Source organism: Lynx canadensis, chromosome C1 (assembly GCF_007474595.2).
Source record: "Lynx canadensis isolate LIC74 chromosome C1, mLynCan4.pri.v2, whole genome shotgun sequence".
NCBI classification, from domain to species: Eukaryota; Metazoa; Chordata; class Mammalia; order Carnivora; family Felidae; genus Lynx; species Lynx canadensis.
In genome coordinates this window covers 19,854,487-19,879,653 of record NC_044310.1, presented here as the reverse complement: position 1 = coordinate 19,879,653, position 25,167 = coordinate 19,854,487, and the positions used below count along the sequence as shown (strand labels likewise).

Genomic DNA, 25,167 nt, shown 5'->3' with positions numbered 1-25,167 from the left:
ACCCCGCCCGGTCCAGCCACCAGCACCGGAAGGGAAATGTTGCCCAAGAGTGGCCAAAACATTAATTGTGGTGATCACTGGGGAATAAGATTACATGTGATAGTTAGTACTCTTCTTTTTAAGATTTTGTACTCTATGTTTTTCTACAATGAGCATATGTGATTAAAAATTACACAGAATTCGGGGCGCCGGGGTGGCTCAGTGAGTTAAACGTCCGACTTCGGCTCGGGTCATGATCTCACGGTTTGTGAGTTCGAGCCCCGTGTCGGGCTCTGTGCTGACAGCTCAGAGCCTGGAGCCTGTTTCAGATTCTGTGTCTCCCTCTCTCTCTGCTCCTCCCCTGCTCATGCTCTGTCATTCTCTCTCAAAAAAAAAAAAAAATTACACAGAATTCTTTTGTGATAAATGCCTTGAGTGCACCCTGCAGGGGATGGTGGACAGAGGGCTTCTGTGGTGTGAAGAGAGACCTGCTGCTTCCAGAACCTCTTTGAGAGGTGTGGACTCGCAGGGCTATCCCCCCACTGGCTGGGCCAGGCCCTGTGACCTCTCCCCATGCTCACCCCTGGCTTACCTGGGAGGTAGGGGGCCGCAGAGCACAGCACAGCAGTTGGTGATAACACTTTTATGGCTGTAGGGATTGACGGAGGCCTCCCCGCCCCTCTTGCTGGACCACGAGCCTTTGATCTGCCAGCAGGAAGGAGGTCTGAGTCAGGTACCTCCTTTTACTTCGATTTTCTAGGAGGGAGGTCTAGAGGCTGGGAAAAACTGGTGAGAGTTTTTCCAATTCTGGGTAGACTATTGGAGGGGACATGTCTTTAACCCAAGCTATTCAGTGAGTGTGGGGGACTGCTGGATGTCGGGGGCACCTAGCCGAGAGGAGGAAGCCCTAATCAGGACAGAGAGCAGCGCACAGCCAAAGAGAAGCCTCCAAAGGAAACTTCTTGGGTGCATCCTCCCTTCTCCGGCCAGCCACCTCTAAGGGAAGGCAGTATAAGAGGACAGAGCTCAGGCTGACCTGGCTATGAGCCCTGGCCCTGCCCCCGACACACTGCATGACCCTGGACAGAGCACTTCCCTGAATCTCAGTCCTCATTTGAAAAACAGGGAACTGTGATAGCATCGTTGGAGATGAAATCTTGCCTTCTCTAGATTTGTGAGGCCAGCTATCAAAGGCACTGAGGAGTTTAGCAACGAAGGATACTTGCTTGACTTTAACCCAGAGTTTCCCAAACTCATTTGGCTATAACACATCTTTTTGCTTAACCCCTAGTAACATCTTGAAGAACCAACACCCACAAAACCGCCTTGGGAGATGCTGGCTGATGTCATTTCTGCTCTGTACCAATCATTCAGCACATGAAACCCTATCATGAGTGTTAAGTTCTGTTTCCCAGAATGAGAGGCTGAGGTCAAGAGATGTATTTTCTGTTGGTCATGGGCCTCTGAGCAGTATCTGATGGTGGCCCTGGCACAGATGCTGTCATTTGCTTTTTTATCGTTTGGGAGAAAAGAAGGGGAGGTCAGGTCGGGCCCGGGGCTGAGCACACAGTGGGCGCTCAAACAATGCTTGCTGGTGGGGGTCTGAAAGGCAGCAGGTAGGGAGGGTTGACATAGCCCCATAGTCCTATCCTCGCTGTCTCCCTCAATAAGGATGCCCAAGGGAACCCCAGGGGCACCCTGAGAATAGTCACATCTCTTTGCCTGTAAGTGCAGTGTGGTGGGGCAAGGGTAGCCAGGGCTTTTGGCCACAACCCTGACTCTGTCCCTTTCCGGCCGTGTGACCTTGGGGCAAGTCACTCAGCCATCAAACAGGAGAAAAAGCATCCCTGTTCCTTCTGCCTCAGAGTTGGCAAAAGGACCCAAAGAGATGATGGGAGCTGAAAGAACTCTGGAGACCGTAACACGCGGGCCAAACGTAAGGACTGTTACGGTGGAGCACTGCCTCTGGGTTAGCGAGAAAGCCTGCGCTGAGGGGCCAAGGCACGTGGGGGCCTTAGAAGACCCTGTACTGGATCTCCCAGGGCCAAGCCAGGAGCACTGGAAGGCAATGTCTGGCCACCCTCTGTCCCCACCCGTGTTACCCCAGCAGCCCAGTCAGGTGAGTCAGGCTGCTCTGCGGCCGCTGCAGGCCCCCTCCGCCCAGCCTCCTACCTTAGGGCCCCGCCTCCTGCCTAGGGCCCCGCCTCCTACCCAGGGCCCCGCCTCCTGCCCAGGGAGTGGAGGTTGCTCCAGCCTTACTCACGTCTTCGTTAGTTGTCAGGTTGGAGGCGACGAGGTAAGTATGAAACCCTGAGAGGCCCAGGATGGACCAGATGGAGAAGAAGCAGATCACCAACTCCAGCACAGTGAGCAGGGTGGTCAAGGACCCACACCGGGACAGGGCTGGGGGCCTCCCTGGCCCCTGGAGGCCTGCCATGCCCAACCCTTCTCACCTATCCTTCCGTGAGCGATTTCCCCAGAAAGGAGATGGGTTTGTAACCTTCCTGCGGTCCAGTCACCACTTCTCGACAGGATTACCTCTTGAGCCCTAAGAAGGGTTCGGGAGCCCATTCAAGAGCAGGACGGGTGATGGACAGTAGGGGGAACTGAAGATGCCAGGCACCAAGAACCCCGCACAAGAACCCCGTCCCGGTTGCTTGGTGTCTTAAGGGAAGACAGGGACTGTGGCTCCTGAGAGGTCTTGGCCACCCCAGCCCTTTGATCAGACTGTTTAGGATCAGCTCTAGCTGGGGAGGAAACAGAAGCAGCTGGTATATCAGATTATTCTAGAGGACAAACATTAGCGCTACACCATTCCCCCCCGGATTACAGGATGAGGTGTGGGGATCCACCCCAGCGAAGGGGCCTCGTTCCCACCAGGGCATCTATTGGCTGACAAAGGATATCTCGCTGGTGTCTCCTTCAGAGTGGAGAGGAAGTTGCTTCCCTGAGAGCCTGGGGAGGAGAAAACAGGACAGGGCACAGCTCAGATGGACAGTGACCACAGCCCCTTGACTTGGCAGAGCTTGCCGGCCCACCCCTCCTGCACACCCCTGCCCCCACTCCCAACTCACGCAGCGTCAGGTGGGTGACCACACAGGCGAAGATGAAGGCCGTCAGGAACGAGAGGGAGAGAATAAACGCATAGAAGAAGCGGTAGTTCCGTCTCCCCACACAGTTGCCCACCCAGGGGCAGTGATGGTCAAACCGTTCTGGAAAAGGGCCCGGGGGGGGGGGGGAGGGAGGAGGGGAACAGGTTAGTGTGCCTGGGCTGCAACCAGCACAGGTGTTTGGAGGCCTCACGCCACAGCTGGGGCTTTCTTCCCCCACACTCTCTCTGTACCGGCCCATTCAGCCGATTCGCAGCTCCTCACACACTCCCTGCTTCTGGGCCTTTCTGCAAGCTTCCCACTGCCTCACACATTCTTCTCTGTCTCTTCACCTGGTTAAGGGCAATTCCTCCTTCATATCTCAGCTGCAAAGCCACTTCCTTAAGAAAGCCTCCTCTGATCCCAGACAAGGTGAGGGCCCTCTGTTACCTGCTGCTACTTATCTCCTGCGGCTCTTTGCCCATGTGTGTTTACATACTTATTAATAATTAGCGGACCGGCCAATTACCCCTGCTGGATTGTAAACTCCATGAGGGGGCCGGTGTTGGCCTCACACCGAGCTGAGTCCCACGTCCAGCTGTGCGTGGTACGAAGATGCACAAAAAGTACTTGTCGCCTGGCCTACGACCCTGGCCACCTGCGACAAACAATGCTCCCCATTCCCTGCTCTAGAACTAGAGGCTCAGGGAGGGGCGGGGCCGCTCTATAACTTGTGGAGAGCTGGCATGTAAGGCCTGGCCAGAGGGCTGAGCTCACACTAGCACCCCAGGGCGGTGGGTGGGGGCGGGGGGGGGGGGCTGGTGTCACACCCAGACTGGTAATGAAAGTCCTCTGTGGGAATGTGGATCACAAGCCCACTGCAGGCCTCCTACCATGGCCAGCACCCTTTGCGGATTCTTAGGGAAGAATAACGCCCACTGAGTCACCCACTCGGCTGCCTGCTGTCATGGGGTGTTCCCTACTGTTCTCTCAGGGAGTGCTGAGCTAGCGTGATGAGCTCACTGCCCTGGGGACCATGCTCAGTCACCATGGCTCAGCTCACCTGGATCCTCTTACATAGCATTTCCCTTATGACACCCTTCCAGGGGCACACCCTCGGTCCCCATCAGAGCTGCCCGGCCTCTGGAGAGCAAGAAGAGGAGACAAAACAGCCTCTGGTTCCCCAGCAACCACCGCAGGTGTGGGCCTGGAGCTTAGCTTCCAATCCTGGCTACATCCTCTCTACCTGACTGGCTTGAACTCCCCTGTTCTCAGATTCTTGTCCCTCCCAAACCCTGGGAATCAGATCAAAGTCATTCAGTATAGCTGGCTCTGGGCTGCTGGATGGTAAATCATTCTCTTTCTGGCCCCAAAGTATCTAGAATGTTATTGCTCTAGTCTCTGGCTCCTAGAAACTTGGACCTACTGAGGACCAGGCTGAGGCCTGGGAGAAGGGTCCAGGGTCTCTCTGTCTCCCCCATACTTCAGAGCTGGGGGAAAGGAATCTACCAATCCTGGGCTGAGGCCAAGATACCACTGGTCACACTCTGAGCCTCTCCCCACAGCCCTTCCTCAATCAGAGCAAATTTGGGTGACTTCCTGCCCAGCTCTGGCTATTTCATACACACCCCCGCCCCCATGAGTGACTCCTCTGTCTTCAGGGCTCCCTGCACCACTCCCTGCTGCCTCCCACTTACCCACACAGTTGTCGCAGACACTGCAGTGTGAGGTCCGGGGTGGCCGAAACATCTTGCAGGTGAAGCAGTACTTCAACTTGACCATCTGCCCGTTGATCATCACCTCCCGGGTCCGAGGGGGTGGCCGGTACGTGGAACTGCCTGTGTTATCTGGGGGTGGGAGGACAGAAAGATGGGGAATGTCCAAGCCCAGAGCCAGAAGCCCCAGCTGGGTGGAAGCCACTGCTGCCTGGCACGGACAAGAGAAGCCTTAGGGAAACTGTTTCCTGGGAACAAGCCATTGGCGGGCCCAAGGAGGGGACAGATATTAAGAGCTGCTACCTACTGAAATTTGCTGTGTGCCAAGCCCTGTGCTAAAGCATTACCCACGTGCTCACGCACTGCTGGTCTTACACAACTTTGAGAAGGCGACTCTGGGAAGACTGGGGGAGGCTTATCTAGTCAAGTCTAGACCTAAGTTCCAGTTTCTAGGAGGTACAGGGGATGGAAGACAAAGTAAACAACACTATGAGAAAACAATCAGATCCAGAATGTGGGGCACCTACAACACCACTGATCCTGACATCTAACAAAATCCACGTCACTTACAAAGAGAGGGAGATTGTTCTAAATGCAGAGACGTGAACACATGCAATGCATGATTCTAGGCCGGATTCTGTCTTGAATTTGGTGGGAGAGTGGTGAAAAAGGCCTATAGATTAGAAATTTGGGAACTATTAATTTTCCTAGCTATAATAACAAAATTAGGGTTATGCAGGAGGTTGTCTTTAGATTTTGAAGACACAAGTCGAAGTATTTATGGATATAGTGTCTATGATAGCTACAATTTACTATGAAATGGCTTCATAAGAATTGTAAGTACAGGGGCACCTGGCTGGCTCAGTCAGTTAAGCGTCCGATGTCGGCTCGGGTCATGATCTCACGGTTCGTGAGTTGGAGCCCCACCTCGGGCTCCATGCTGACAGCTCGGACCCTGGAGCCTGCTTTGGATTCTGTGTCTCCCTCTCTCTGCCTCTCCCCTGCTTGCACTCTGTCTCTCTCAAAAATAAATAAACATTAAAAAAAAAAAAAAAGAATTGTAAACATAGGGGCGCCTGGCTGGCTCAGTCGGAAGAGCACACAACTCTGGATCTCGGGCTTGTGAGTTCGAGACCCATGTTGGATGCAGAGATTACTTAAAAATAAAATCTTAAAAAAAAAAGAACTACAAATATATATGACACAAATAAGATACACTAATAACAACTATTAAATCTAGATGATGAATATGCATAAATTAATTATATTGGGGCGCCTGGGTGGCATAGTCGGTTAAGTGTCTGACTCTTGGTCTCAGCTCAGGTCATGATCTCACAGTTTGTGAATCTGGGGCCTGCATCTCGCTCTGCGCTGATGGCACAGAGCCTAGTTGGGATTCTGACTCTTCTTCTCTCTGCCCATCCCCCGCTGGTGTGCGCGCATTCGCTCTCAAAATAAATAAATAAACTTAAAAGAAAGAAACTCATTGTATTTCACACTTTTCTGGATGTTTGAAGTTTTTCATAATAAAAATTTTAAGAGGAAAAGAAATGCAGAGATATATTGCATTCATGGATTAAAAGACACAATTTAGGAAAGGTTTTATTCTCCCTAAATCAATCTGTAGATCAACATAATCCCAATCAAAAATCTCAGTATGTTTTTTTTTGGGGGGGGGGGTTGAAATTGACAAACTCGTTATAAAATTCATAGGGGCGCCTGGGTGGCGCAGTCGGTTAAGCGTCCGACTTCAGCCAGGTCACGATCTCGCGGTCCGGGAGTTCGAGCCCCGCGTCGGGCTCTGGGCTGATGGTTCAGAGCCTGGAGCCTGTTTCCGATTCTGTGTCTCCCTCTCTCTGCCCCTTCCCCATTCATGCTCTGTCTCTCTCTGTCCCCAAAATAAATAAACGTTGAAAAAAAAAATTTAAAATTCATATGGAAATGCAAAGGGCCAAAGACAGCCAACGCATTCCTGAAGGACAAAGCTAAGGACTCCTATGACTAGAGATCAAGACTAATGATAAAAAGCTAATGATTAAGAAGGCCTGGTTTGGGTGCGAGGGTAGAAATGCCGATCAATGTCGAACAGAAGAGAGAATCCAGAAACAGAGCTGGCATGTAAATGACCAAGTGGTTTACGACAAGGGTAACACTGAAGTGGTGTGAAAGAAAATGGGCCCCCAATAAACAGTGCTGAGTCCACTGGGTAAACAAATGGGGGAAAAAGTATCTGTATCCTGCCTCCCACCAAACCCAAATTCTATTTCAGACAGATTGTAGCTCTAAATGCAAAAGCCTGGGATTAAAAAAAAAAAAAAAAATAGGAGACATGACTGTGGAGCAAAGATTTCTTAAGACCCAAAGGGGCAAATCATAAAAGAGCAATTTGGTATAACTGCATCACATCAAAATTAAGAACTTCTTTTTCTTTAAGTATATTTGAAAGAGAGTGCGAGCCGGGGGAGGAGCAGAGAGAGAGGGAGAGAATCCCAAGCAGGCTCCGTGCTGTCAGCACAGAGCCCAACATGGGGCACAATCTCACAAGCTGTGAGATCATGACCTGAACTGGAATGAAGAGTCGAACGCGTAACTGACTGAGCTACGCAGGTGCCCCCAAAATTAAGAACTTCTATTTGGGGCACCTGGTTGGCTCAGTTGGTAGCACGTGCAACCCTTGATCTCCGGGTCGTGAGTTTGGCCCCATGTTGGACACAGCAATTACTTAACAAAAATAATAATAACTTGTGTTCATCTAAAGATACAATTAGAAAAATGAGGGGTGCCTGTGTAGCTCGGTCAGTTGAGCTCCGACTTTGGCTCAGGTCATGATCTCACTGTGAGTTCAAGCCCTGCATCGGGCTCTGTGCTGACAGCTCAGAGCCTAGAGCCCGTTTCGGATTCTGTGTCTCTCTCGCTCTTTGCCCCTTCCCCTGTCATGCACTGTGTCCCTCTCTATCAAAATAAATAAACCATAAAAAAAAAGTCTTAAAAAAAAATGAAAAGGTGACCTTCAGAGTAGAAGATTTGAACAAGAACAAAGCATTTGTAACCAGAACATATGAAGAATCCCTATACGTCAGTAAGAAAAAGTTCAGGCATCTCAATTCAAATGTGGACAAAAGATTCAAACAGGTATTTCATAAAAGAAGCTGTCCAATGGCTAATAAACACATGAAAAGGTATTCATGCTCATTAGTCTTCAATGAAATGCAAATAAAACCATAAAATGTTACCACCACACATGTACCAGAATGGCTAAGATGAAAACAATTTTAAAAATCAAGTGTCGGTAAAAATGTAAGGCAACTAGAAATCTCATATAACCACTCTGAAAAACTATTTAACACTAACCACCAAAGTTCAACATATGCACCCCCAGCAAGCCCACTCCTAGGTATCTCCCCAACAGAAATGTACATGATTAAAAAATTCTTTAAAAATTTTTTTTAAGTTTATTTATTTTTGAGAGAGAGAAAGAGAGACAGAGCTCGAGGGGGGAAGGGCTAGAGAGAGAGGGAGACACAGAATCTGAAGCAGGCTCCAGGCTCCGAGCTGTCAGCACAGAGCCTGACGCGGGGCTTGAACTCACGAACCGCGAGATCATGACCTGAGCCAAAGTCGGACGCTTAACCGACTGAGCCACCCAGGCGCCCCATAAAAAAATTTTTTTAAGTAAACTCTACACCCAACATGGGGCTCAAACTCATGACCCTGAGATCAAGAGTCACATATTCTCTGAGCCAACCCGGCCCCCTGAAATGTGCAAGATTTGATATGCACCAAAAGATGTACAGGAATATTCACAACAAGAGTCTCATAATAGCCAAAATCTGGACCTACCCAAATGCCCATAAATAGTAGAACAGATTAACAAAAGGTAGTATGGAGTTCTGTAGAGCAAAGAATGAACGATCCTCAACCACACATAAGAACTATGGATAAATCTCATAATCATGTGTAAAGTGAAGAAACCACACACGTAAGAACACAAAATGTTCAAAAACAACTAAAAGTAATCTAATATGGTAGCAGTCAAGATCATGGTCACCTCTGGAGGGGTGACACTGACCAGAAAGGCAAGGGGGAGCTCCTGGGACACTGCTCATATACTGTTTCTTGATCAGGGTGCTGATTACATGTGTGTGTTCAGTTTGTGAACACTCAAAAGAACACTTAGGATTTGTACACTTTTTTGTAAGCCCATTATATTTCAGTAAAAACTTAACAAAAAGAAAGATTTAAGGGGCTCAGCTGGTTGAGTGTCTGACTTCAAGCTCAGGTCATGATCTTGCAGTTCGTGGGTGGGTTCAAGCCCCACGTCGGGCTCTGTGCTGACAGCTCAGAGCCTAGAGCCTGCTTTGGATTCTGTGTCTCGCTCTCTCTCTGCCCTTCCCCTGCTCGTGCTGTGTCTCTCTCTCTCAAAAATAAATAAACATTAAAAAAAAATTTTTTTTAAAGAAAGAAAAGAAAGGTTTAAGTAACTTGTGCAAAGTCACAAACTCATATGCTGGCAAGCAGGAATCCAAACACCTGGTCTGTCATATGCAAAAGCCCACAATTCTACCCACTGAGCCTCTTGGTCTCCCAGACCTCAAAGGACCAAAGTCCCCAGGGCAGTGGCTTATTTCTGGACAGAACCTGAGAATCACATGAGGCTGCCTGTGATCCCTAGCCCTTTACTATTCTCCCAGCCATCACTTCTACTGGATCTACTCCCCAGATAGTATCTCCAGTTTGGCCACCTGCCTCCAATGATTACTGAGTGTCCGGCAGGTGCCAGGCACTATTCTAGGCACTTGGCACGCATCAATGAAGCACACAGACTTGTGTCTCACATTCCAGTTACCAAACAGACTCTTTCTTACTAGGCTGTTCACCATCCCCCCAACCATAACATGTTTAAAATGGAACTAAGCAGGGGCCCCTGGGTGGCTCAGTTGGTTAAGCGTCCAACTTTGCCTCAGGTCATGATCTCATGGCTTCTGAATTTGAGCCCTGAGTCGGGCCCTGTGGTGACAGCTCAGAGCCCAGAGCCTGCTTCAGATTCTGTGTGTGTCTCTCTCTCTGCCCCTCCCCAACTCGCACTCTGTCTCTCTCTCAAAAATAAATAAACATTAAAAAGAATAAAAATAAAATAAAATAAAATAAAATAAAATAAAATAAAATAAAATAAAATAAAATAAAATGGAACTAAGCATCTGAACATCTTTTATTTTTTTTTTCAACTTTTTTTTTTTTTATTATTTATTTTTGGGACAGAGAGAGACAGAGCATGAACGGGGGAGGGGCAGAGAGAGAGGGAGACACAGAATCGGAAACAGGCTCCAGGCTCCGAGCCATCAGCCCAGAGCCCGACGCGGGGCTCGAACTCACGGACCGCGAGATCGTGACCTGGCTGAAGTCGGACGCTTAACCGACTGCGCCACCCAGGCGCCCCGTTTTCTTTATTTTTAAAAAATGTTTATTTTTTTATTTTTGAGAGAGAGAGTGAGCGAGCGCGTGAGCACGAGCTAGGGAGGGGCAGAGGCAGAGACAGAGGATCCAAAGCAGGCTCTATGCTGACAGCACAGAGCCTGATGTGGGGTTCAAACTCATGAACCATAAGATCACGACCTGATCAGAAATCGGATGCTCAACCGACTGAGCCACCCAGGCGCCCCAGAACATCTCTTCTTTAAAACAGGCAGCATGACAAAGGGCAGGGGGTTTGAGGCCAGTGGACACACTCTGAAACCTGGTTTTGCCACCCAGTGGTTAGGTGAAATGTTAAAGCCAAATGTACTTCTCTGAGCCTCAGTTTTCTCCTCTGTAAAATGGAAAGAACAGGTAGAATGGAGCACGAATCGTGGCCCCACGTCTTTTTATCTGGGTTTCTCCCGGGGATATCGTCTGCTAGATGTTCAACAGGGCAAATCGTTTAACCTCTCTGAGCCTCTGTTTCCTTGATCACTGAAAGGGAGATAATAACAGTACCCACATCACAGGGTTGTTGTGAGGGTGACCTGAGGTAAAAACGTGAAGTGACACAAAGTAAATGCTTAAGAAGCGCGCGGTTATTATTAGCTCCCAGAATTACTAAGAGAAAGGAAGAGTCAAGGGAAAGAAACACTACACTGAGCGCCTCCTCCTATATGCCGAGCACTTCGTAGGCATTATCTCCTTGCATCCAGAGAACATCCCAGGAGGCAGGATTACTAACGTCAGTCACCTCCAGGTTACAGTTCAGGAGACTTTTTGGTGACGCTCAGTGACATGTCTGAGGCCGCTCCTGGCTAGGAAGTGGCAGAACCGGGATATGAACCCAAGTTTCCAAAACTTGGGCTTGAGGTCTTTTTGTAAATTTCAAAGTGTCATAATGAGTGTTATTTAACCCTGCCTGGTTCCTCATTTCTGCCAATGGCACAACCCAAGAGCTGGAAAGAACGTCAAAGAGCATATAATGCAGCGCCCAGTGCATAGAAAACGATAATTGTCTCCCCACTGACCGCCTCTCTTCTAACCCCTTCAGTTTACAAATGAGAAAACAGGCCCAGAGAGGTCAGGGGATTTGCCCAAAGTCACACAGCCACTGAGTGGCAGAGGCAGGAAAACCCAGTTTGGAGGCCTTTTGCAGACCCTTCCTTCTACCTCACCCTTTCCTGGCCAGTCACTAGGTCTTCTCAGGATCTTCCTTCATAATCTTTCACTCTCCTCCCAATGCTCTAACCCAGGCCAGAACCCTGTCACCAAACAGCCTCCCCTGAAGACTCCCTGCTTCCAGCCCCTCTGCCTTCCAACCCACCACATTTCTCTAAATAATTCCTTTTGGGGGCACCTGGGTGGCTCAGTTGGTTAAGCGTCTGACTTCGGTTGGTGAGTTTAAGCCCCACATCAGGCTCTCCGCTATCAGCACGGAGTCTCCTTGGGATCCTCTGTCCCCTTCTCTCTCTGCCCCTCCTCTGCTCATTCTCTCTCAAAATAAATAAATAAACTCAAAATAAATAAATACATAAATAAATAAATAAATAACCCCTCTTGAGTTATAACCCTTCCCTGGCCTCCCCTAAAAAAACAGATAAAAGGACAACTTCCTGTCCTGATACTAGGGACCTCCACAATTGGGCTCAACCTCCACTCCAGGCTTTTCTCCCACTATTTTTGCCCTATGAGTCCCTGCAGCCTTGGCTTCCTGCCCCTGTCCTGGCCAAGCCCTGGCCCCCGCCTTCTCCTTGCTCACCAGGACTCTCCGGCTCCCTGCCTAGCCTCCAGCAGCTTCTCTGAGCACTGCTGCTCCCGTGCCTTGCACACAGGCTGGGCTGTGATGGGCCTGCTGTGTGCAGACACCTAGACCGCACGCCCCCGGACGGCAGGGATGGTGGGATAAACAGGCAGTCCCATCCAATGAACCATGAGGGAGCAGGCAAAGAGGAGAGAGCACAGGCTTTGGACCAAGGCAGGCCCAGAGTTCAAATCCTGACCCTTCCATTTATTAGCTAGTACCCTCAGGAAAGTTACTTAACCTCTGTGAGCCCGTTGTGGCATCTGAAAAAGCAGACAAATAATAACCACTGCCTGGAAGGTTTATGGAAGGATCAGAAATTGTACATGTAAAGGAACCGGCACTTGGGGAGTACTTACTAACTGCTGTTCTCAGAGGGACGGCAAGGCACAGGCTCTGGAATCTGAAACACTAGGTTTGAATCATGATTTTGCTGCCTCCTTGCTACTGAAGAAAGTCCCTTCACCTCTTGCAGCCTCAGTTTCTTCATCCATAAGATGGAGATAAGACAGTCTTGATCTCACAGGATTGTGGTAAGTGCCCAATGAGATGCTGCAAGGCCGCCCTAAGCACAGTGCTAGATTCGAAGGACCCTCAGTCGTGACACGGTTCACACTGGGACACTCTAGCCTGCAGAATTCTCCAGCTCTTCCCAAAACTCTTGATGCTACTCCAAACCCAGCCTGTAACCCTACTCCACGGGCCCCAGGTCCAGCTCCTGTCCCTGCCCACTGCTGTCTTCCAGGCTTGGACACAGGCTTTGGAGCCAGACAGACAGGTGGCCCAACCACAATTAGCCATGTGATGTGGGTCAAGTCTCTCTGACCCTCATCTGGTAAAAAAGAAATGGGACATAATCAAATCCGCCTCCTAGTGCTATTTGGAAGATGCAGGAAGAGTTCGGCAAGTGGGTTTAGCAAAGCGTCCGGCACCTGGCATGAGCTTACTAAATATTAGCCGTTATTATTGTTCTATGAGACGCTATATTCCAAACAGCTGATTTAAGAAGAAACTTCAGAAAACAACCCAGCTGTGAGTGAAGGAGAGCCCCAGACCCTTTCAGGAAAGAGGAAGAGAGAAGTTTCTGGAATCCTCACTGGATTCCCACAAGCCCTCGCCAAGGCAGGGAGGGAACTCCTACCAGCACACCGTGCCCTCCGGGGGCCAGGCTTCCCCTCTCTAGAACTCGGAAAGAAGTGACGCTCCTCTTTAGGCTGCCAAGAGGAGTGTGTGTCACACTGGAGCAAGGGAGCCACCCAGATGCCAAATGAAAGTCCCCAACTGCGGGGCCCTGAACAAGCTGGCTCAAAGGAGGCCCTGCAGCGGGGTCACTGTGGGAAGCGAACCCCACTCGGGAGGGAGGCAAGGAGCTGTCCCAGGGCTTATTCTCCGGCCAGACCACGCTGCCCAATCACGGCCCTGGCCTCAGCCTCAGTTTCCTCTTCACCAACTCCTGCTAGCAGCCAGCGCAGGTGGCAGCTCCTCAGGGCCGGGAGCAGGCCCGTGTGCCATTCCTGAGCACGAGGCTCAGCCTCTTAAGTTTCAACAGAGAAAAACAATTTTCAAAGGGTACCGTTATTCCCGGTCTCACTGGATGCATAAAAAACGTTCTGGGCCGGGCAAGGGGACATGTACCCCCATTTTACAGATGAGGAAACAGATTTCAATAGCATAAGGTGGGGGGGGGGGCGCTGAAACTGGAACCCTTGTCTTCCAAATATTCTCTCAAACATTACCAACCACTATATCAAGACCTAGAGGTGGCAGGTGAGGGGAGAAGAGGCAAATACAGAAGAGTCAAATGTGTTTGCTTTAAAAAAAATTCACAGGGGCGCCTGGGTGGCTCAGTCAGTTCAGCATCTGACTTCAGCTCAGGTCATGATCTCACGGTTCGTGGGTTCGAGCCCCGTGTCGGGCTCTGTGCTGACAGCTGGGTTTGGAGCCTGCTTCCGATTCTGTGTCTTCTTCCCTCTCTACCCCTCCCCCACTTGTGCTCTGTTTTTCTCTCCCAAAAATATATAAACATGAAAAAAAATGAACAGTGAAAACATTTTTAAAAAGCGGGGTCAGGGAGCACGCCTGGCTGTCTCAGTTGGTAGAGCAAGCATGTGACTCTTGATCACAGGGTCGTGAGTTCAAGCCGCATGCTGGGCTTTGTGCTAAGAAAGAAGAGAAGAGAAGAGAAGAGAAGAGAAGAGAAGAGAAGAGAAGAGAAGAGAAGAGAAGAGAAGAGAAGAGAAGAGAAAAAAAGAAAGAAACATTTGCTTTGTTCACCCAGTCCAGAAAATATTTGTTGACGAAAGGAAGGAAGTCAGAGTGGGAAGAGATGTTATCCCTGCTTGAAGGGAATCTAAGATCTACTCCAGGGCTCGCGCGCTCGCTCGCTCTCGCTCTCTCTCTCCCCTAAGAAGTCAAGTCCCTCTCAGGCTAGTAAGGCCTCCCTGCTGCCTTGCGGGTGGGAATCTATAGCCCCTGGGGATGTGAAATGAGGGCGAAGGCTCCTCACTGAACGGCGGCGGCGGCCGTGAGAAGCAAATGAATCTCCCCACACTCTCCTCCTGACCAAGGGGCATGCTCTGGGTCTCGCCCCAACCGCAGCCCATGGAGGGGAGCAGGCAGGCACTCCACTCAGAGCCAGCCGGCTGGCTCTGTGACTCAAGCCCAGTGGCTGGCACGGAAGCACCCTGGGGCTGGCAGGCGCTACCGAGTCGGCATTAGCGAGGGAAGGCTGGGATCTCCACCAGCCTTGCTGGGTCCTGACCGCTGGGCCTTCCATTGCCCCCACTGGTGGAGGAAACAGCTGCAGGGCTGTGGTCTCCCCAGCTTCCAGGTCAGTTCAAGGTCAGCCACAGGACCCGGGGCTGGGAGCACTGGGTCACTGTAGTCCCCACCTGACCCTTTCTGTTCATTCCGGAGGTTTATGGAGCACCTACAGGATATCAGCTTAGTGGTGGGCTGGGGGGCGGAGATACAGGAAGAGCTTGGCCTCAGGGCCCAGTGAGGGGGGGAAGCACATAATTACAGAGTCTGTGTAAGAGGCACTGCGAGTCAACTGTGGGGACTCTGGGCCCAGCCAGCCTGATCTCATTTTGAAACCTGGTCTGGCCACTTGCTGGCTTGTGACTTTGAGGAAGCTGCTTAACCTCTCTGAGCCTCAGTTCCTCACTGGGTAATAACATTATCAAACTTGTAAGATGATGATGTGAATCAGAGATAACAAAGGTCTACCCCACAGCTCATGGATTCATGGTGTTACTGGTGTCTGTAGTGGAGACGGGAGGGGGAGGAAATGTGTGGGGGTGGGGGCAGGAGGCAGCAAAAGGTGAAGTGGCAGTTAAGCAGGATCAGGAGGAATGACCCCTTGGGCTCACCAGAAAGAGGGCATGGCCATAGAGGGGCTGTGGGAACAAAGCACAGGCAGTGGGGCAGAAGGCTGCAGGGGTGGGAAGTGCGGGCAGGTAGGCTGGAGTGTGCCTTCACCCTGCAAGTGCCTCTGCAGGCAAGTCTGCAGGAAAGTGGAAGACAATCTGTTTCCTGGCCGCAACACTAGGCAACACGAATTCATGGGATGAGAAAGTTACTCCCTCTTCAATTTTCACTCAAGCCTTTGACTCCATCAAGGGGAAAAGTCTCAACTTTAAAATAAATTTTAAATGTATGTTTATTTTTGAGAGAGAGAGAGAGAGAGAGAGAGAGAGAGAGAGAGCAGAGAGAGACAGAGACACAGAATCCGAGGTAGGTTCCAGGCTCCGAGCTGTCAGCACAGAGCCCAACACAGGGGCTCGAACCCACAAACCGCGAGATCATGACCTGAGCCGAAGTCAGACCCTTAACCGACTGAGCCACCCGGTCGCCCTAAAAAGTCTCAACTTCTAATACCTAATACCTGTGATCCTCACAGGCCTCAAAGGGACTGCTTTTTGCTAGCAACTGTAACCACAAGAGTTCTGTAACATTGTTATGTGTCTGTTTTTATGATTAGGTTCTATTCCCAGTAAGAGGCTCTTGGCTTACAAGGTTGGTAACAATGTTCCTTATAAAATACACTTAAAAATGAGTCACCTAAAGGAAACACTAAGGAAATTGAAGGTACAAGATGAGGTGCAGAAAGGGAAAAATTGCGAACGTTGTACTCAAAAGACCGATCTTCAGGAAATACTGTTGAGGGCACCCGGGAGTCACCCGAATTCTAAACCAGGGAGGGCTGGGGCCAAATCTGAGTCCTGGGAAGACAACTACGACTGAAGGGAGACGCCAGGTGTTGGGGCCTGGTCAGCAGTCAATCCAGGCGGCAAATGAGACAGGTCTGCCCTAGGGCAGTGGGCTTCAGAAGGACCTGAGGGGAGACACCCTGGGCACAGACAGGCTGCGGTTTGTGACCTGCTGTGTGGTGGCGGAAGGAGACGCAGCCTTTATGTCCATTCTGTGAGCTGTAAACGTGTCTACATTAGCGTCTGTCACTCAGATCTGGATGTTTCTATCGTCTCCCATCAGACTGGGAGCAATGTTGGCACCTCCTACCTCTTTTCCAACTTCCCAAAGTGCCTGGACTCTGTATGGCCCTGTGGGATGACCCAGCTACAGGGCTTGCCAGCTGACAAGTCAACATCTCAGCCACCCCGGTTCGCCTGTGCCTGAGGGGTTTCCCGGACTGGAGGAGCTGGTCACCCCACTTCAGACGGTCCTTGAAAGGCAGGAGCCTTGGGCTAGAACCTGTTGGGCTGGAGTGGCTGGCCTATGGGGCCAAAGCGAGAAGCCCACAGTCTGCATGGGCCCCGGTGAGCATCAGTTCATGTTTATGTGGACAGCACCATCCACCTCAAAGTAGGTCTCCAACCTTCTGGAAAAGGCTCAGTGACCTTTGTCCTTTTCAAGAAAATATATTTCACCCTGATTAGAAACCTCCTTGGCCACACCCTCAAATTTGGCTCCTGTTCAAGTTTCAGAGTTCAGAGGCCTCAAAGATGTCACTTTCCAGGCTTAGCAGCTGTTCCCAAAGGAAAGTCTCTAACCCTGACATTTAGGGTCCCGTGGGACTAACTCCACCCCATTCTCCAACCAGAATTTCTCTAATTCTCTTAAGTATTGCTCCTTTTCCAGCCAATATGGCCTGCTCAGGGTTCCATGCCTGTCCTTGCTCCTTCCCACTCTGTTCTCTCCTCCTCTGTTCCATCTGCCTGGAGGCTCCCTTCACACATATTCCTGGGCTTGAACTCTACCCAAACTTTAAGCTTTGGCTCAAGGCACCTCTCCATGAAGCTTCCCCATATCCTCCAGGCAGAAGATACTCCTGTTTCTCTGATCCACTTCCAAAGCCTGATCTCACCTGTAGCAGCTGGTTAGGCCTTCTACCTGGGACTGAGCTAGCCTAGAAACCATCGGAAGGCAGGGTTCACATCAGGTTCATTTTTGGCCTCCCACCTCCACCCCTGTAGTCAGGAGCCAGCATATAGAATTAACACATAAATGATTAAACTGTAATGCCTAACTGGGAGAAGTTCCAACTGTCTCTCCATCAGTCACCTAGGGACATCAAGGAGGGCCTCTACAGAGGCTCAGCCATTCAGCCAATATCCCTGGACCCTCCACTTGGCAGACTAGGTAAACAAGACCTCACTGTCCAGGAAAGGCTGCCGGGCCTGCCTGACAATTCTGTAACCACCACCATGCAGCACAGGGCCAAGAAAGGAAGGACACGGAGCTCTTGGAAGGTGTCATGGAAGGTCTGGCCCAACTGGGGTCATGAAGGCTTCTCAGAGGACGGAATACCTGGGTCGAGACATAAGAATGAAGATCGTGTGGCCACAGAAGACGGGGAATGCATCCCTGTGGCCATCTCAGAAGAGAGAGCAAGGCATTTGGGAATCAAGGCACACAGTCCGTCTCCACGCCTCCACTCCCTGGCCACATGATCCCCCTGCCTCAGTTTCTGCATCGGCACAGCCGGGCCGCTGAGAGGATCTGTGGGGATAATGGATGGAAAACACTCACTACACGCAGCCAAGCGGTCCCCAAACATGAGGGATTACAGTTGTCATTATTGCCCACACGACTCACAGGAGGCCAGAGGATTCCAGGTGGCCAGATCCCCAAGCTCAGGCTGGACTGGACAATAATCCTGCCTCACGATTAGCCCTGAATTGGAGGCAGGAGAAACGGGTTGCCACATAGCCTCCCCTGTTGCCAGGTGGACCGCCCAGGTCAGACTGCAGAAATCTGAAGGAGCAGAGTTGAGTCTAAGAGGCCAAGTGGTGAGCGGCCCAGTGGGGCAAGGGGGAAGGAAGCTGGATGCAGGCAGAGGAAGACAGCAATCGAGGGCGTGGCCGAAGACAGGCCTGGACAGAGGGATGAGCCGAAGAACGAAGAGCAAGAGAACATCCTCACCCTTCCTGCCCACCCTCCCGAGCTGTGCCAGAGAAGCAGTGAAATGACTCCCAGTGATGGATGCAGCAGCTCTGACATTAACAGGCCACCGGGTCTGTTCAAGGCCAGTCAGACGTTTAAAAGCCTGTCTGAAAGCCACCCTGTGAGGGGAAGGAGCCAACCACAGACCGGAAACCCGGTGTGCAAAGAGCCACGTCACTTCTCCCCAGGAAGTGCGAGGGTGCAGCAAGCTGAGATTAAGGCCCAGCACCCAGCCTCCCAGGGGGACCCACACAATGGTCTGGGAGGAATCAAGGGCTATCTGCGGTGCCTTGGGAGCACAGGTTCTTTCTGGCCACAATGGCCTTCCTGCTGTTCCTTACACATACCAGCTTGGGGCGCCTGGGAGGCTCAGTTGGTTAAGTATCCGATTCTTGATTTCGGCTCGGGTCGTGATCTCACGGTTCGTGGCATTAAGCCCCGCGTCGGGCTCTATGCTGACAATGTCAAGCCTGCTTGGGATTCTGACTCGCTCTCTTTCTGCCCCTCCCCTGCTCATGCTCTCTCTCTCTCTCTCAAAATAAATAAATAAATAAACATTAAAAGCAAACAAACAAACATACCAGCTTGTTCACCACTTCAGGCTTTTGCTTTTACTGTTTCCAGACTGTGCGTTACTGGCTCCATCACACCATTCAGAGCTCCTCTCAAGTACACCTCCTCCTACAGGCCTTCCCAGATCACCTACTCTAAACTCCCCACTCCCCACACCTACTGTGCTTTTCCCCTAGAAGCCTACAGAGTTCAATCCCTTGTCTCTTCAGGTCTTTGCTTCTTTGCTCAGAAGTCACCTCCTTCACAAAGTATTCCCTGACCACCCAGTTTAAAATCATACACCCTCCCCCCCCTCCCCAGCTCTTATCCTCCCTCCCTACTGTACTCTCCCCTGACGTCCTAGATATTTGTTAACTGTCTTTCTCCTCCCACTGGAACATCAGCTCCGAGAGCGCAGGGGATTACTGTCCTATTTGTTCACTACTGTATCGTCAGCATCTAGAAAAGGGTCGGGCACATAATAGGGGTTCGACAAATGATGAGTGAATAAGTGTATATGAATGTTTAAGAGCAGGGCCTCTGGTCAGACTGTATGAGATCTCATTCCAGCTCTTCCACTTCCTGTAATGATCTTGGACCACTTACTTTACTCCTCTGAGACTTAATTTAATTAGTAAAAGGAGAGCAACAACAGTCCTGGTCTCATAGGATTACTGGGGGATTAAATAAGATCATGCATGTAAAGAGGTGAAGACACTGCCTGACCCCCAGCGAGCACTCAGTACTAAGCTGACGGCCATGGTAGCCTTCATCGGCTAGCATTTCTTACTTGCTCCTCTGTTCCCTTGTTTATCATGCGTTTCCACCCTAGGGTCGGCTCCAGCCTGCCTCACTCACTACCGTGCCCTCAGTTCCTGGCAAGGTGTGGGAAGAGAAAATCGGGCCTCCTCTCAAACCAAGGAATGTGGAGGCGGGCGACGCAGCTTCAGCTGGAGTAGGAGCCTCACCGATTTGTTTCTCTAGAGCGGCTGCCTCACAGACGGTGGCCCGGGGCAGGATCCCAGGGTCGGTGAAGCTGGTCTGCAGCAGGCAGCTCATGACGAAGAAGAAGAGGATGGCAGCGATGATGGGGATGGCGAGGGTCAGCTGGCGGGCCAGGAAGGGACAGCTAGAGAGAGAGAGGGAGAGAGAGATGAGCAGATACCCCAAGGGCTCCCTGGAACACAGGGCTACAGCACTAGACAGGTGTCATGCCATCAACACCACTCCGCATTCTGGCATACAGCCTTTCCCTGAGGAAGAGGGACAGCTCCTAGGTGAGCGCAGCCACTCCTCCAAGAGTGCCTGGAGCAGACATCACTAATTGATCTTTGCACTTTCCCTCTGAGCCAGGAGCAGACATGATCAATAGAGCCCAGAACTTTTTTTTTTTTTTTTTTTTTTTTTTTTTTTAAATGAGCTAAGGAGAGAGGTCTAGATCCCAGCACTCTTAACCCCGGCACTTAGCTGCAGCTTCAGAATCCTTCTAAACACAGAGCTTCAGGCAGCCGCTACCAATGAACTAGGCAGTCACTTGAGTTGACCGTCCACGACAATGTTCACTTATTCATTCATTCAGTTACTCCACAAATATTTAGCGAGGTCTCACATGTGCCAGGCAATACCATCAACAAACAGCAGGAATAATGGCAGTGAATAAGAGTGTTGTTTCTCCACCTGTCATGAGGCTGCGGTCTAGTGGGGAAAAGACAGGTAAACAGAGAGAGGTGCTACACAGGGCTTTGTGTGCTAACACGGGAGAGAGGAAATCAGCAGAAGAGTCAGGAATATCTGGCTGGGGGAGATAATGTCTAAGCTAAAATCTGAAGAATAAGTAGGGGTCAGCCACATGCAGGGGGTTAGGGGAAGAGCATGGTCTGTGCACTCCACTGTCATCCCAGGGCTGGCATCCCAAGCCCATGCTTTCAGGTCCCTGACCCCAGTTGGTTTGGAGGACAGCCTGTGCTCAGGCTGACCCTGAGGCCTGCCCAAACTATTAACCGCTGTCCTACGCTGCCTTCCCTCCCAGAGCTAGAGTGGCACCTGATGGGGTGAGGAGCTGCTACTTGGGAAATGACAGGCTGCTGGGAGGCCAGTATCAGAAGAGGCTCCAGGAGCTGGCACAGTCACAGAAAGCAAACCTGTGGACACATACTCTGTTTCCACAGCCTCTACTCCCAGAAGCTCTGGTCTCCAGAGAGGCCCTTCCCTTGAAGAGCAAAGACTGCCAGGTCCAACGGCTCCAACTGGACCACATTCCGCCCCAAACATCTCAGTGGTCCCTGGGTTCAAGACTCAAAGCTGGGCCCTCTGTGTCACCCACATGCCAATCAACCAGTTCATGCATAACCAGACTTTTGGGGGGACGGAAACGAAGTCTGAGACTTGTAGAGCACTCAGAAACACCAAGTGCTAGCTCCCTGATTTTACAGAGGGGGTATCTGAGGCCCACAGCCACATTCAAGGTCACCCTGTCAGCCAAAGACAGGACTGGGGCCTCCGGGCCCTCATCAGCTACTCTCTCTGTTCATTCAACAAATATTTACTGTCCTGAATGCCTACTACCCACCAGGCCCAGTTCTATGCACCAAAGACAAAACAGTGTGGAGAACGAAGCCCTTCTGTGGCGAAGAGACAGGCAACAAACTAGCAGAAAGTATAGGCATAGTATGTTCAGATGGTGGCAAGTGTTTCCAGAAAACAAGTAGTCAGGGAAGAGGGGATAGGAGGGAGGGGAGTGGTTTGTTCACTTATAGGGGCAGTTAGGGAAGGAGGGAAAAAAAGTGAAGGAGTGAGCCATGAGACTATCCAAAGGAAGGGTATTCCAAATGGTGCAAAGGCCCTGAGGCAGGAATATGCAAAGAGGCCAATGTGCCTGGAGGAGGACGCACAGGGGGATAGTGGGGGGAGATGGACGGAGAGAAAGACTTTGGTTCTTATCCCAGAAAGCCAGGGAGAACTCCAGGGGGAGCCTGGGATCTGACTTAGAATTAAAGGGGCACTCTGGCCTCCACGTGGGGTGGGAAGTGGGGCAGAAGCCAGATACCCTGCTGAGAGCCCTGTGCAATAATTTACCCAACCAAACAATGAAGCAAAACCATTCTCAGCAGGAAAAGCCCTAGAGAGCCACTCTACCTTTTTCCAGAGCAATGGAAGAGTGTGAGCTCACTCACTCTCCAGCGTTCCCACACCCTGGGTCCCTACTGAGGTAACACCCCAGTCTAGACCCAGGGGAGGTCTGAGCCCAAACCCCAAACCCTCCTGCCAACTCCACCAGCCCAAGTGAAGAAGGGCAGAGACAAGGCAAGATGATTCACAAGCCCTCCCTGAACCCAGAAGTCCTCTTTTCTCCCTTCTCTGGGGGACAAATCTGTCATCAGTCAAGATACCCACGCAACCCAGAGAAGATCCTGCTTCTGAACTAACCGAATCCCACGCCTCAGTGTCACAGGGCTGGGGGCGGGGGGGGGGGGGCGGTCAACTTCCTCCTGCTCAGGCTGCAGCCCTGGGGGTACTGGAAAAGGAACTTTCAAAACACTCATGCGGGTCGTGTCGGGTCAGCTCAGCAAGGTGGATCTGAAACTCAGCCCAAGGAACACACTGGAGGCTGGGGGCTCCCCAGAGCTCCTGCGTGTTATATTTTCCTGGAACTTTTCATCCACTCTGACTCAGAAAGGAAGGGTGAAAGGGAGAAGCTAATTTGTAGGAAGTCCTCACCTTGCTTCAAGGGGAAACCCAAGGTTGCAGATACATGATCTGGCAGCTGGAGAACCCTCTCCACTTGGGGGTGGCGTCTTTGTGGCAGCCTTAGCACAGCCACAGGCCCTTAGGACGTGTTTTATGGTGAAGAAAACAGCTAATAACAGCAGCCAGCGTTAAGTGCTTGTTACTGGTTAAAACCTTACGCACATGACATAGTGCCACCCTCATGACAACCTATTATAAACCCCATTTTATAGATGACGAAAGTAGGGCTCCAAGGTGAAGGGACTATCCCAGAGTCATGCGGATAGTGTGTGGTGGGGCTGGGATTTGAACCAGGTCTGTTGGCTCCAGAGATGGAGTTCTTAACCACACCGCACAATTAAGCAAGACCACAAAGGATGGGGGAGAACCCGGAGGGGAAGCTGTGTGGGTGAGTGTGAGTGTGTGTGCAAGGGATCACACAGCAGACGGCTCAAGCTAGAGACCAAAGGTGGAGTGCAAAACTTCTGGGAAGTGACAAGCATTCCTCCTCCAGCCAGAAAAGGGAGCTACTGTGTGGGCCTACCCTGGGTCACGGGGGATGTGAAGAGGTCAAAACCCCACAGGGGCAAACAGGACCTATCACACCAAAGCACTGTGGACTCTCTTAAAAAATAACAAGGCACTGCAGCTGTTCCTGCCATGGGACAGGCCAGAGGTTTGCTCCAGAATGGTGAGAATGCAAAGAAAGCCAGGGGTACATGGGGTGGGGGGGCAGGGACCTGCCAGAGTCAGAGGGAAGGACTGGAACCACTGGGGAAACTAAGGAAGGTACTGGAGAGGGAAGGGAGGCCTAAGAGGCCCAAAGCAGTCTGGGAAGATTGCCTGAGGCCCTAGAGGGAGAATGACTGAGGTGAAAGGAAGGGGGAAGGGTCTGAGAGTAAGAGATGACAGGGGACCCCAGAAGGGACCCTGGTGGGACACGGAGGCAGCTGGGAGAATTGTGATGGGTAGTATAAAGCCAAAGGACACAGAAAAGATCCAGAAGTTGTCTGGAAGGGATATAAAGCAAAGATGCCTCATGGGGTCAGAAAGAAGTGGGGGCTGGCCAAGAGATGGTCCAGCAGAGAGGTGAGGGCCAGGGGATCCGGGAGGCCTGAGCCAGGTTCTGAGAGGGAAGAGAGGATGGGTCGGTGCAGGGACTGGCAAGTGTGGGGCTCCTGGCCGAGGCTGGCAAAGGCAGGGTGCCAGGGAAAGGCAGGGAGGGACAGGAGACAGGCCAGAGGATGGGGCGATGGGGCCCCGTGTGGATGGAGCATCCAGATGGATGGAGGAAGGACAGTAGGGGTGGGGTTGGGGCGGTGGGTGGTGAGGGCCAGGGAGGGCCGATGAGAGACACGCGAGGGGACTGGAAAGGCCTGGGGGCAGATCCTGAGCGGGCGAGGACGCAGGCCCGGGAGGAGCAGGGAGGAGAGAGTGCCTGGCAGGTGCAGGGAAGGGTGGAGCGCCCGAGGAGGTCGGAGTGGACCGGGCGCCCAGCGGGAGACCAGAAGGGCGGGAGTGCTCGCCGAGGAGCCGGGCGGGTGGAGTGCGCGGCAGGAGGCGGAGGGGACCGGAGGGATGGGGGCGCCCGAGGGGGCGGGGCCGGGGGCACCGCGGGACTCACTCGAAGACGAAGAAGAGGATGGTGGTGGTGAGGATGAGCAGCAGCGTGAGTGCGAAGACGCCGCCGTGGCCGGCCAGCATGAGGCGGCCGCCGCAGTAGAAGCGGTTGCGGCCCGGGAACACCTCCCACTTGCGCCGCGGGCGGCGGCCGATGCTCCCGCTGCCGCTGCCGCTGCCGCTGCCGCTCCAGCGCGGCGCGCTGGCGGGCGGCGGGGGCCCGGGGCCGGGGCCGGGGGGCGCGGCTGGACCGGGGCGGCGCGCCCCAGGGGAGGCGGGCGGCGGGGCGGCCCCGGGGCTGATCTGCTGGTACTCGCAGTCCTTCATGCGGCCGGCCGCGGGCCTCGGCTCCGCGCCCCACGGGCCGGCCGGGCCGCAGCGGGACCGGGGCCGAGCAGCGGAGGTGGTAGTGGCGGTGGCGGCGGCGGCGCTCGCGCGCGCGCGCGCGCGCGGCACTCGCTTGCTGGGGGCGGCCCCGCCGCCGCCCCGCCCCCGCCCCGCGCGGCCTCCCGCCGCAGCGCCCCCTCAGCCTGGGCCCGGGATGGCGCTCGCGCCCCGCGGCCGGCCCCGGCCCCGCTGCGCACCCTGAGCCGCGGCGGTCCCCTCTGCAAGATGACGGGGCAGCAGATGCGCGCTCCCGGGCGCCCTCTGTTCCCTTGCAATGAAATCATTTCTTGGGTGTCCCCTGTGTGCCAGGCACCTTGCCAAGCGCCGAGATTCGAGTGGTGGACTTCTTGATCTACTTCTGGCAATCTGTAATTCCAGGGCCAGGCTTTACCCATCTCTGAGGTCTGACTGGATAGGTATTGGGGGGGGGGGGGCG

At 52.3% G+C, this 25,167-nt stretch overlaps 1 protein-coding gene across 2 annotated transcripts in view; it reads right to left on the bottom strand.

Moving 5' to 3' along the window:
• Positions 1-24,769, bottom strand: part of ZDHHC18 (zinc finger DHHC-type palmitoyltransferase 18) — a 29,100-nt gene extending 4,331 nt beyond the window's left edge. Inside the window, exons 1-7 of one of the 2 annotated variants that reach the window (XM_030323596.1) lie at positions 24,349-24,769; positions 19,967-20,127; positions 4,766-4,915; positions 3,054-3,191; positions 2,886-2,934; positions 2,243-2,345; positions 572-684 (exon numbers count right to left, since the gene is read on the bottom strand). In XM_030323596.1, the coding sequence (XP_030179456.1) occupies positions 572-684; positions 2,243-2,345; positions 2,886-2,934; positions 3,054-3,191; positions 4,766-4,915; positions 19,967-20,127; positions 24,349-24,671 (1,037 nt within the window). In that variant the 5' untranslated portion in view covers positions 24,672-24,769. Of the gene's footprint in view, positions 1-571; positions 685-2,242; positions 2,346-2,885; positions 2,935-3,053; positions 3,192-4,765; positions 4,916-17,810; positions 18,003-18,098; positions 18,226-19,966; positions 20,128-24,348 lie in introns of those variants that run through there. The other variant, XM_030323597.1, reaches the window with a different exon arrangement.
• Between the last annotated feature and the right edge of the window lie 398 nt (positions 24,770-25,167).